The sequence below is a fragment of the Etheostoma spectabile genome, chromosome 10, assembly GCF_008692095.1.
Source record: "Etheostoma spectabile isolate EspeVRDwgs_2016 chromosome 10, UIUC_Espe_1.0, whole genome shotgun sequence".
NCBI lineage: Eukaryota > Metazoa > Chordata > Actinopteri > Perciformes > Percidae > Etheostoma > Etheostoma spectabile.
The window spans coordinates 7,271,295-7,284,815 of NC_045742.1; the positions used below are offsets into that span (position 1 = coordinate 7,271,295).

Below are 13,521 nucleotides of genomic sequence, written 5' to 3' on the forward strand. Positions count from 1 at the left end.
GAACAGGTGCAAGTACTTGACATGTAACAATTTTGTAACTTTGTGTGACAATAGCAGGTGAAGAAATACAATAGCACCTACATTTAAATACACTCTGGTCATTATTTTTTTATGTTCCTCACAGAAAATGAGCCAAGGCCAATGTGTTGGAGTTAGAAGAAATAAGAAATAGCATAATTTTTATTTTAGCAAACGTTAAAAACAGGTCCCACAGACCAGAACACATCAAGGGTTAAATAGCTGTGGCTGGTCCCAACCTTTCCTCTGAATTTGAAGGGGTTCATTCCAAACATACAACCACTATTAATCTTTTTTTTAATTCCTTGATAAATTGATGGACTAAAATCTTATCTAAAATAATTTATCAATCAAAAATGCTAATAAATAGTTCCTTCCATTTTCTCCGTTTTATGTTGTCCTGACTGGCATATCTTTTTGTATTGGACCATCGATCCGAAAAATCAAAAAGTTAATCGAGAGAATAACAGTATTACCCAAAATTAATTTCTTGGGAAAATGGTTCTTTATGAGTGTAACTTGCATAACCATACCAATACTGTATGTGTAAAATACTTTAAATGCATTGCATACTGTAGAAATTGACTTAGAATCAAATCAAGCATATTTTCGTAAGAAAATATACAGTATGTATATTTTCTGTGCAAATACTCTGTGAGTAATATGCTATTTTCAGTAGGCAGTCAGGGACCACTGTTCATTATTGACTGTAGACCTGTTGCATAATGCATCTTCTCCATAACATGACAATGCTCAAGCTAGTAGATAGAGAGTCTGAACTTTCAGTACAAGATCGAGAACGATGAGCTATGCAGATTTCACTGTAGAGAAATCAAATATTTATGCCTCTTTCTTTTGTATTCATGGTTTTGTGGAGAGCGGCTACTCAGAATAGTAGTCCTGATAACAGCATTTTCTACAAACATCACACCATGCATGTTCTAAATGCAGCAGATTGTATAGTGCACTTACAACAAGGGGTCATGGTTTTTTGCTCTTGTTTCTGTCTATTTACTACGAGGATTTTATTTTAATGCCTCCACTATTTATATATCTTTTCTGAAATACAGTACATTTTATGTTGTGCCACACACCTCGAACGGCATATATGGCCATTGAATCGTAGAAAGAAAGACAGAAAAATAAAGAATGAATGAATTAGATAACAGACTCTAAAGGGTCTGCGTCAATATTGACAACCCACCTGACATGTCTTAAAATACGGACCCCGTTAGAAAAATATAATGCATTGCACACTTACTGGCAAAAACGATGGCTCGACTTCCATCGACCATTGATTCTACTCATCGACTTTCAGGCGGCAGCCTTATAATGAATCTATCTATCTAGCCCTCCTATCCTGTATTTCTATCTCTATTCTTAACATTTAATTTCCTTAAAACAGGGTTCTATTCAGGGAATATTGACTAATAATGTTTTCATGAATTTTTGTTTCCTTTTTACATTTTTTATGTATTATGTAAATCACTTTGAATTGCCTTTGTGTATGAATGTTAATGCACAAAATGGAATCATAGGGGATGTGACAATGTGTAACCAGTTGAAAAGTTTAGCATTGTGCTTTTAAGTGAGGAAAATGACCACTTAAGGTAATGGCCTGTTAATGTCTTGACTTTTCAGTAAATTGCCATTCAAACAGACACTGTAAGACAAGTTCTTGCACTCTGGAGTAAAATCCTTGGACCTTAACGTCATGTCTGCACTGACATATGATCTCAGTTGAAAACTATACCATTTGCAAAGAGAATTGGCTAATGTATTAATTGGATATAATACAATTCCTATGGCACAAGCACCAATGATTTAACTCACTCAGCTAAATGGAAACATGTTGTTGATGTGGTGATTTTGTGGTTTATCATAACTGTTATCTCTTCTCCCTTTTCTTTTTATTCTCAATCCTGCAGGATGGGATCCCTGAGAGCTTGAGGATAAAGGGTAAGTTTCTATTTATCATTCCAGTCACTGCTGCAACATGCAATTCACATAACCAGCGTGTTACAGGATGCAGGTTAGGTGTAGAGTTGTTTTCTGATGGAAGCCACAGTGTGGCTTAAGCCATCAGCTGTAGGTCCTTTTAGACTACCCATTGGTTTAAAGAATTTATGTATTTCATTTTTTATTAGAAAGAAAAAGAAAAAGCAGCATAAAGCACATCTCTCACAGAATTAACAGTCACTGACGTGTGTGGACATGTGGTAGTTTGGAGAGATACACACTGTTTCACGAGTAATGTGTTGTATAGTTACATGTACGAGTCATGACAAAGCTTGAACAAATGTTGGGAAACATTGTGGTTTAACACTTTAAAATCCCTATCATCTTTTCAACTTCAGTAGGGGTCCACAGGGGTGTGAAACAAGTCGAAAAGAGGGAGTGGGGAAGTCATTAGACCTCAACAATGGTTTTTACATGAAGCTTTGAAGTATGTACTGTAAGTTCCCCTTCTCTTGCCACAGCATGTTTTGTATCAGTTTAGCTGCAATGTAGTTGCGAGAAATATGTTGAGTTAATAGTGATAGATTTGAATGAAGGTTTTGTGCATTGGAGTATTTTTATAAATGTACACTAGTATCTCTTTCTCGGTAACTCTTCATCAGTAGTAGTAGGTGGGTTTTATTCCACTGTGTATAATATTACCTCACTACAAACTATGTGAGGTTTAAGGTGAAGTTTAGAGATTTGGATGATACATTTACCTTTTGATACCAAAGAGAGCAGTTCAACTCGCAGCTCTGACAAAAATAGTTTCTACTAACATTTATTTAACTTAACTTATAAAATGTAGTCAGTTCCTGGGGCGTCGGACGGGGGGGGGGACTGGCCTCATGTGAGGGGGGCCCAAAAAGATGGAAGAATGAATAGCTGTGGATGCGGGGAGGGGCCCATAGAAAATGCCTTCTACAGGGCCCAGAATTTCATGCTATGTCAAGACACTTCTTAATATTACTAAGTCCTAAATATTTATTACTTGTACATGACATGTGCCTTTAAAACAAATTATGTGCCTTAATGAACTGATGTTCTGGTTCCTAATGTTAGAAAACCAAGATGTCTTTGCTCTGACTGAATTGCTTCTTCCTTATATGAGACTAAAGCACTCCCACTTTTTAAAATGTCACCTTAGACACAGGAAAATTGTGTTGAGCAATTGTTGTCATTTTATAAGCAGTTACTTACTTTAAAACATATTCGATAGACTGATTAATCTATAATTGAGCTAACCATTCGTCGCAGCTGTTGTTGGCACCATTATCCCCAACCAGCTTCATCTACAGGTATGGCACAGGGCCGTGTGCATTAATGCGCCATGGTCCTCTTGCTGTTTGACAGATGCATGTCATCTGTCAACCTGTCACCTTTCTAATGTTTTTCTGTCTCCTCTAAACAAGAGTCAATGTCAGGCAAAAGGTGATCCTGCTGCCCAAGATGTCTGCCACTAAGTGTTTGAAAGGGCCGCTAAATGGACGACTCCCCATTTTTCTTCACCAGGGAAGGTCGAAGCAGTAATTGTAGAGGGTGCATTACCATAAAGGGCGGCCCCAGCTGTCTGCTGTGATTCACTTTAATGCGCTATGTTCTGTAAGCCGAGAGGGGAGATCTCACTTTGGCCAGTTTTCAGCAAACTCATTTCCAGCCCCGATAACGAGAAGGCAAGCGAACTGTAGAGAAAATCATAAATAATTCAGGCATCACCCTGGACATTGGAGGCTTTCATTATCACGCAACTGAGGTCAATTTAGCATTAAAACTTCAATTTTACAAGCTACGCCATGATCTACATTTCCAATACACATCTAAGAGACAGGAGCAATCGCTGTTTTAAAGTCCTGCAGAATACATTCTTTATGGTTCTTTCCATAACCTAAAGCAATACCACAAGTTGCATATCTGTTTTTATAATATTTATTTTATTTGGAAGGTATTGTTTGTCATTTTGGGAAATATGTATATTTTCCTTTTTTTTTTTTTTTTTTTTTTTTTTTTTTTTTTTTACATACTTTTATTATAAAGTTTTGAATTCCCTCTTGGTCTTGTTTTGTACTCGAACATACATACTTGAATGTGTTTGAGACTGATATATTCTTTGCACTGTGATAAATTGGCAAACTGTCCAGGGAGTATAACCCGCCCCAATATTCTACCTAATGTGTGTCACAACCCTGAACAGGATGAGCAGTTTAGAAAAGGGATGGATGGATATTTCTACATTTAGTGTGTATGAGAAAACAAAAAAATAATTGTAGATCGGGGGAATGCAGCACCTTATAAACTCCAACTGAATGTCAGCACAGAAGAGACAAAGAATTCCAGCCATTTTTCAGGATGCTCTGTAATTGGTGTCCCAGAACGAGCGTGTGCCACACAAACCAAGCTTGTTATGCAGGCAGCAAGACCTTGGGCTGCCGGTAAAATGCAATTTGACGGCATAAATAGACTCATCTAGCCATATGAAATAGCTGATGGAACTTTTTTGAGATAATCATACCTTCCTCATTGCATGTAAAAAGTGTCAACACTATCGTGAAGGATGTCTTGGGCTGGTATGGTGTGCAAACGAAAGACTCAACCATACTTGCTGGTGTTTTATGATTATGTTCAGTGTAGCAAACCCCTGTTATTTCAACAAATGGCAACATGCCCTGCGTACATCAGGTTAGGGTTAAGAAGCTTGTTTAGAAATAAATAAAAAACATCGTTTTAATGTAAGTCCTTTGTGATTAGGGTTGGTAATCCTCCTGAATATTCACAAAATTTTGAGACTAACACTACAGACAATATTTAAAAAAAACAATACAACTACAGTAAATTATTCTTAACCAAAACAACATAGAAACCTTAATTTAATCTTAGGTACGGTGAAAGGTGGTAAAGCACTAGAAATGGCACAATGCCTACATCTGCAGACAAACTCTCAGTAATCTGCTTTGGGAAGAGATTGATGAGGTTTGTTGGGTCACACCTGTCCAGTGGACAGTGCCAAAGCCCTCTAACTTGATCGCTTCAATATATAATGTATTTGTGTTCACATTACTGTAGCTGATTGGCCAATGACATTTCCAGTGCATACTAACAACAGTGAGCTAAAACAACTACACAGATGTGACAGTAGATCATGGTTGCGGTACTGTTGTTTTTGACAGAAATACATATTTACTTGGCTATGAGAACAATTCTTTTTTATTTGTTTATAAGTCTTAAATAATATTCCTTAAACACTTTTCTGCCATGATTTACATTGACTTGACATAGTTTTTTAGCAGGAGTGATTCTAAAGGTAAAACTATTTCAGTCCCGGCACAAGATTGGTTATTCTGTAGTTTAAGTTTACTGAACCCAGTTAAAACACAGTGGACTGTTTGTTTGACATGATTGCCTTAGCTGTTTTCTGTTTGCTTCTGTTCCAAAAACTCTTTTCTGCTTTTACCTTTTCTGTTCACCCATTATCTACGTGCATATAAACACTGTGGAGGGATATGAGTGTATCGTGACAATGGTAAAAGTACTGACTGCTTGTTATCAGTTCATTGTGTTACTATGCTTTTGTTGATTTTTTTTTTAACACACCTATAATTCTTGGTGAAGCAGATTTAGAAACTTAACTGGACAACATACAGTATGTTGACACGCAAAGGGTTATTAAGAAACAAGATGAAGTGCCGACTTCTTCATACATGATAAAATTGCTACTACAGAAAGATTTCCCCACAGACAGAATGCAATATCAGTCTAAAATAACAAAACAACAACATCCTAAAGTCCAGACTATCCCCATTAGCATAGTGACTCCTTTCCGGTTTGAACTCTGCACAAGATCAAACATCTTATTTTGTAGCATGGCACCAATGTTTATGTTTTTTTAATCTATGTCGTCTCCCATTCTTTCATATACTGACATAATATATTCATTTGTATGCATAACAGCTGCCTTACCCCAACCAGACCCAAGCCCATAACAGAAGCACATTTGAATAATTCAGAGGCTGCAAACACCAAGCTCTAAAATGTATATTAATTCTAAAATTACACACCACCCCCTGAGCCTGGGTTACACTTTTAATAACTCGTCACAGATGTACTGAGGAGCGGTGAATCCTGCGTTGCACTGCACTTTTCTCACACAGAATTATTGGAAGTCTCCCTGTTACATCTAGCCTTTCACTGTTTTGCTAAAATTTAATTTGTATTACCTTTCATACATTGAGTCTTAATCAAGTAACTGTAGTTTCCTAGAGTGCACAGTTTTTTTCTGGGCAGGGAGAGAAGTTGTTTTTAAAGAGAGGTTATGGGACTGCACTGCACCATCTGCTTAAGAGCACCAATGACAGGCTTAGACGAGTTACTGAGTTTAAAAAAAGAAGAAGGCCAATAGGATTTTCCCTTTGAATTCCCACAGGACTTTTCTGGCCAGCTTGACAGGCTACTTATGCTCCTTGACCCGATAAGCCATAAGAGGACAGTTGGGTCTGGCCTAAATACTGTACAGTACCACTCCGTCACCCCATAGCGGGGAAAGACGACTATACATTTCATGGTCAGCAATGTCAAAAACACACACAAGCAAAGATCAACATGACATCACTTATGGTTGGCTACCCATCTTTCTCCAATTCTCAAGATAATCATCAACTGAGTATGAAAAATGTTCAATAAAGGCCAATGGTCTTTGAATGTTTTAGTTTTTTTTAGTTTTCTCAGTTTTTGCCTAAAATGGCAAAACATAAATAATAATTTAAGTACAGTGCAACTTTATTATGAATCCTGTGATACAGTTGATGAATGTGTCTTCGCAAAGCTAATGATTTGGGGTGGGCTAACCCAAAGTTTAAGAGAATATTTGCAATAAAATAACTAATTCTAGCATTTCCATACATTTACACTGCATGTATATGACTTACACTACTGTAGTGCAGCAGTGAAGGAACATTTTTTGTTTTTTTAAAGATTATTTTTGGACATTTTTTTAGGCCTTTATTGACAAGACAGCTGACGAAATGAAAGAGAAGGGGGGGGGGGAATGGCATGCAGGTTGACGTCGAGGAGTAAACCTCTATATATGGTCGCCCGCTCTACCAACTGAGCTATCCGGGTGCCCGTGAACAAACTTTTAAAGATCTTACATTATGACAGACGACGTGTATTTTACAAAAGAAGATATTATACATATACTGTATATGTTAACGACACTTAACTTCCTGTTTCAGCAGGTGTAATTACACTGAGAGACAGTATTTATAGTGTTTCAAATCACCTCAAACCTGGGGCGGCCTATAGCTCACTGAGTAAGTGCGCTTGCCCAATGCTGGCTGTATCCTGCTTTCACATCTGTTCTCTATCTATCTAAGAAAGGGATACATGTAATTGTGAATGTAAATGCCAAGATAGCTCTCCTGATCTCATCCCTGGATACACATTTTAAACTGTAAGTTATCAGTTTTACTGCTTTTAATTGTTTAAAGTCCACAAATCTTTTTCAGCCACAGACGAGTGCATTTACTTGAGAAGTTTGGAACTGCTCTACTGAAAAATAATGAAAGACTTGTGTGACATTTGAAAACTAATTGAGCTCCAGACTTTAGTGCTGTTATCAGTTCTGATGTAGTAAACTCACTGTTAGGTCCAAAAATCTAAATTGAAAATGAACAGATGAATCCTGATACACTCACATTAAAAGGTTCAAATCATAGTTTCTGACTCCTGGCTTTGAGAGAGTTAGTAATGCTCGTAAACATTGACTGATTGACTGTTCTAGGCTATAATAACATTTATGAGCCTTACCATAGTATACGATTATGGCTTGCAATTTATTTTTTAGCTCCTTGGATTGCTTAATGAACAAAAACATTAAACTGCTTATTTGAAAATAACATGCACAAGGGTAAAAAAGACAGCGATAGGTGTCAGGGCGATCATCAGTATTGCCAAAGGAAGCATAACGTGCGGCACACTTAGCAAGATCAACAATATTACCATCAAGACTTATCTTCAGCGTATTAATGACTCCCAGGATGTGGATACCCATACGTTTTGGCAAACCATATCCTGAAAATGTAGAATTAAATGGAGTGAGACAAATCTAATTGAGATTCATCAGTAATTCTTAGTGATCTGCATGAACCTGTGGTACTTACAGTGGATAATGATGAAGGCTTGACTATAGTAGCACTTTTTTCCATCAGAAGGTCAACACAGTAATCTTAGGAAGGAGCATTATCTTGAAGGATGGTTCCTGCTCTCAGCCAAGACTTTATTGTCATTCGATTTGATTGTACATTATGTCCAAAATGAAACTTCTTACGTTTTGCAGCTTGCAATACAAAAATGAATTCTTAAAGATGTCTTAGCAGTCTTTATCTAATTTCTCCAATATGTGTTTTAGGTTAGAACATTTGTTGTCACATAAGGCAAACATCTCCTCCCTATCCGCGAGCTGCCTGTCCCCAGGACACACTGTAGTAAAAAACAAAAAGTGGTCTCTGTAGACAGCCCAGGGTCAACAAATGGCGACAAAAACAAACTGTGCCCACCTGCACCACAAAGCATACACAAACAGTGTTCCAGCCAATAACCGACAAGAAGGATTTGGGGGTGGGGGTTGGGGGGGTAAGTGTGCACAGAAGGGAGGGGGCGGGATGAGGAAGAGGAAGAAGAAGAGGGAGAGGTCAGCTAGTCTTGTTTTGTTTGAAAATACTTTGTACGTCAACAAGAAGTAATGTCATCCAACATAGCTTAGAGCACCTTTAATATCTAATACAGTATTGGGGGTAAATTTAGGAGGCATGAATAGACCGTATGCATGAAAACAGCTAAGGCCTTAGTGTCTCTTACACATTTAGATTCCACATTATCTTTCAAAGCTCCTTTTTTTGTAGCATTGCTGGTATCACTTTTTGCATGTAAAGGGATATCAAAAGTTGAATGGATTGACAGTAGACTGCTGTCTTGTTGCATGGTCTTGTTCACAGCTGGGGTTTAGCTTCTCACTGGAGTTTGTGGGGGGGAAAAACACAACTGCATTTTTTGTTTTCTTCTGTTCTAGATGTTCTTTTATGTTTCATCATTGGAAAAAAAAAATCCATTTTGCTGTTGTTTCTTGTTAGACAGGAGCATTGTGTGCTTTAATCTCTTCACTATTCAGTTCATGTTCTATTTTTTGGTGACTCTGGATTTTCTTTTCTATTTTTGAAAAGAGCCAATATTGAGTTAAAGATTATGACCTTCCAAATGCTATGTAACAAAAGCCTTGATCTCTCTCTTTAGTTTTCAATCCAGGGAAGAGCCAAAGAGTTTCATTTATTGTTTAAAAAAAAAAAAATGCTGGGTGATCCTAATTTATTGTTGTACATGCACAAGTAATATTTATGAGTTAGCCTTGATCTAATATTCTCAAATATTAGTAGTTTAGTGAGTACCACATGCAAAAACAACAGTAAATACACCAGAGGCATGAAGTCAGATAGGAGTGTGTTGAATCACAACACGAGAGAGTATCTCTCATGAAAACCCTTGTGTGGTCTAATAGTGTCTATAGGAACCAGAGAAAGTGCTTGCTCCAGGGAAAGGATTATATTTACCCATATGATCATGTTTTGTTAACCTTCATTCCCTCACAACCACTGCAGCATTACTTTAAACTTAGAGGGAGCTCTATATGCTTTGGATCTAGTCTTAACTACATCAGCATCATTGCTGTAAACCTACTGTATCTTAAACTGATGCTTAACTTAATCTGTGGAAAAAGACAAGGCAACGCATACCCAGAAAATCCCTAAATTTAATTATTTATAGTCTTGTTACTAGTGTGTGAGGTTACTCATCTTTGTATCCTAATATTTGATCCTTAAAACAAAGATTCAGCCATACACATTTACCTCCCACATAAGAGGAAGCAAACCCAAAATACCAGATATGGGAAAGAGAAACTACACAGCCTCCTTCTGTTTGCCTACCAGCCAGACAGCTCACTGTAATGTGAAGTAGTTATGGGAGTAGCGTGGGGTGCTTACAATTAGTCGGCAATCTCTGATAAATCGGGCTGTTGGTGGAAACGCTCTCAGTGCTGCATCCTGATGTGGACAGAATGAGAGAGGAGCCGGGCCCACGTTCAGTCATTAGGCGAGGGAATGAAATGGGACGGAAAGTTGCCAAGTGGCTGCCAGGTGCTCTCATATCCACTCTCTAGCACTCAGCCCCACACACACACACACACACACACCACACAAACAACACACGCACACACACACACACACACACACACACACACACACACACACACACACACACACGAAGTACCATATTTCTTTCAGTTTTGTTACTGCAGTAGAATACATTATTGTATTCTTCTATCGTAAGTTATATAACCTACATATGCATTGAGAAATTTAAATTAACGTAAATATTGTAGCATCTGCTGAGGCACATGCAAGTGTTGAAATCACTATTTTTATAACAGGGTGTTGTAAAACCTGTAGTGACTCAATAAAAAACAGGTGCATGTTAGAGTGATTGATATGCAGTGTAGATCTTTTTCCATTGTGTGACAGCTTAAAAGTAATAAAAAGTACATAAAAAAGTCTAGCTGAGCAAATGGATGATTTTTAGAATTATTAAATTAAATATGGGAAATGTATTTTACCTGCTAGTAAAGGGATGAGGCAGAGAGATTAGATTTTATCCTCATAACTTTAAGAGAAAAAAAAGGTACAGAACTAGTGCCAGGGTGGTGGTTTAGTAGGATATCATTGACTCCAAATGTATTTTTAAATCCGTTTATCAACATTTCCATCCTTTCATTCCCTTATTGAATTCAGTTAGGTTTAGCTTTAAAGTTACAGTGCGGAACTTTTGTCTTCCCCCTTCTGGGAGTTAGGGTAATTAGAGAAACACAGTCTTCGTGCTGAAGAAAATCAGAGGGATTCATAAAAACGCTGCTTTGCTGTGGTCTCTTCCCCCTTTCTGCCTGTCAAGGTCCTGGGTTATACAGGTAATGTACACTGACATACCCTGTAACCAATCAGCGAAACAGAATAAACGGCTATGCTGTAAAGAACTGTAAGTGAGTGAGCAAGGTTGGTTTGACGGCACTTTGTGTGCTGGTGAAAAGTACAAATGAGCTGTATTGGCATCCTCCCTTGGGTGCCAGCGCTTGAATGGCCCCACGGATACCACAACTCCAGGATACTCGAGAAATTCAGAGAGATTTCCTTGGCAGTGATAGTTTTATTCAGCCTTGAGTGAACTGGTTTGGCAAGGGCTTGAATGTAGTGGACGTTCATGTAAAAGTTCTGTACTTTAGATTTAACATTTATAAGCAACTACATTTATAAATAACACTCAAAGATTCTGTCAGCATCTGTAATCCCATTTTGTTGGCTGAGAAGGCAGAACACTATGAAAGGCACCCTAGTGATCTTTACAACCTTTGGATACAATCTGAAAAGCAGCATAAAATGTAGTAGTTGTGGCTCAGGTACCTACCATGCCACCAATCTACCAATTGGAAGGTCGGCGGTTTGATCCCTGGTCCTATAGTCCTATTTTGAAGTGTCCTTGGGCAAAACACTGAACCCAAAATTTTTACCGATGCTGCACCATGAGGTGAGTAAATATGTGTGATTGTTTATCTGATGAGTAGATGGCACCTTGTGTGAATGGTGAATGGTGCCACTGCAAGGAGTGCTTCAGGACCGTCTACAAACTACAGCACTTTTGATGACATTTTGAACATGTTAAGAGGCTAAAAACATGTTCAAAACTTGCCCCCTTTAAGCCTGTTGGTTGCTAATGCTAGCAGGAGGATAACACGGTGTAGACAGCAACAATTGGTTTTGTTTTTCTCTCTACTGAAAGCAGTCTAAATTTACAAACAACAGAGTTACGTGTTGGAATCGACCGGCATTCTCCTTTAATGAGGCCAAGGATTTTTTCACGTACAGTTAGACAGAATTTACTTTATTAAACAAAACACAACTAGCAAAGGAAAAAACAGGGCCGCGCAAATTGAAGGCGAAACACTAGCCGGTCCAATTATTTGCTACAGTATGAAACTAGGTCTAAAATAATATCTTATATTCACCTACAATTATACACCTACATATTGAGTTGGGAACTCGTGAACTTACAGTACTAAATATAGGATATGGCATGACTTCACTGGTGCCATGCATTTCAGAGAAAGGACTATGCATCAAACTCATTGAGGTGGAAGGGACATCATCAATGTTTTAAACATAGTGAGTGACTCGGCTCCAAAGGGTTGAAAAAGCTTTTATGCCTCAAATAGCTTCTCATAAAATGATCACGAGTTGTTTATGCCCCCAGGAGTAAAAGTGTTGTCAGAGAGATGCAATTAGCACACATTGGGGGAAGGATAGGTGGTGCCATTCAGCAGGTGGTAACACCTCCGTAAGGTTGCTGATGGATGTCTTTCCGCAGGTCTACTTCTTCAGGGTAGAGAGAAATGAGTCATTGACTTAATGTGAATAAAGTTGAATATAACAAAGCTACAACCTCTTTTCACACTTTCTGACATGGAATAACACCAACAAATTTAAGCCACAGAAGGAACTTTGCCAAGAATAATCCCGGTGAAGTTTGTGCATAAATTTCAATATTTAAAAAAGGGAGCTTTTTGAATTGACAGCTGAGTATGAGAAAGGGACATGAATTTTCCATTAGAAGCAGTAGCTGTACAGTTTTAAACGTGGTGAGAGCAGCAGATTTTGAGTAAACCCTCAATAGCCACTCAAAGTAAAGTCACAAAAAATGCTTCAAGCTTCATTTTATGATACAGTGCATCCTTTGGCAGTGCAGTTTTTTTGGGCACGAATTTGAATTGATAGCCCAAGGATAACTTCACAGAGCCAAACAACAAAATGAATAATCTGTAAATAAACTAAAGGGATATCTATCACCAATGAATGTACAGTGTGCACAGTTACAGGCATCAATTTAAGTTATAAACTCAAATTAGGAAATGTGTTGTGTTTTAATGTGACACATCTATTATAGCTGGGTTTTCTTGTTGTTTAAAACCCTGTCTGATGGTTACAGGTTTCTCATTGACTCTCGGCAATGCTAAACCACAACTTGTTCCCTTATTGCAAGTCTAAAATTAAATCTACAGGTTGTGCATACATACCTACAACTGAATACATACATACATACCTACAACTGAAGCTGGCTGAAAATAATCAGGTTTCAAGTGAATAAATTTCATTCTCCATAAATTTGTCACAATTAATTCATTGTCAACAAATTGGCGACATTCAGGAGCTTGCTGTTCCTGAGACACTGCTAATGGTCACAGTTTAATTCAGTCGTGGGAGAAAAACCTGCGGGATGGCAATTTGAATGAATACATTAAACTTTGTATTTGCATGACAACAGGTTGGCTAAAAATACACTTAACTGCTCCTGCTACTGTAGATGCTTGTGGATACCCGGTTTTGCGGCTCTACATATGGCCTTATATACCTGCTT

The 13,521-nt window shown here is 37.9% G+C and overlaps 1 protein-coding gene across 2 annotated transcripts in view; it reads left to right on the forward strand.

Annotated features, from left to right (window-relative positions):
* Positions 1 to 13,521, forward strand: part of fstl5 (follistatin-like 5) — a 157,430-nt gene that overhangs the window by 27,263 nt on the left and 116,646 nt on the right. For both annotated transcript variants that reach the window (XM_032527709.1, XM_032527710.1), the window contains exon 3: positions 1,947 to 1,977. In XM_032527709.1, coding sequence (XP_032383600.1) covers positions 1,947 to 1,977 — 31 coding nt within the window. The remainder of the gene's footprint in view (positions 1 to 1,946; positions 1,978 to 13,521) is intronic.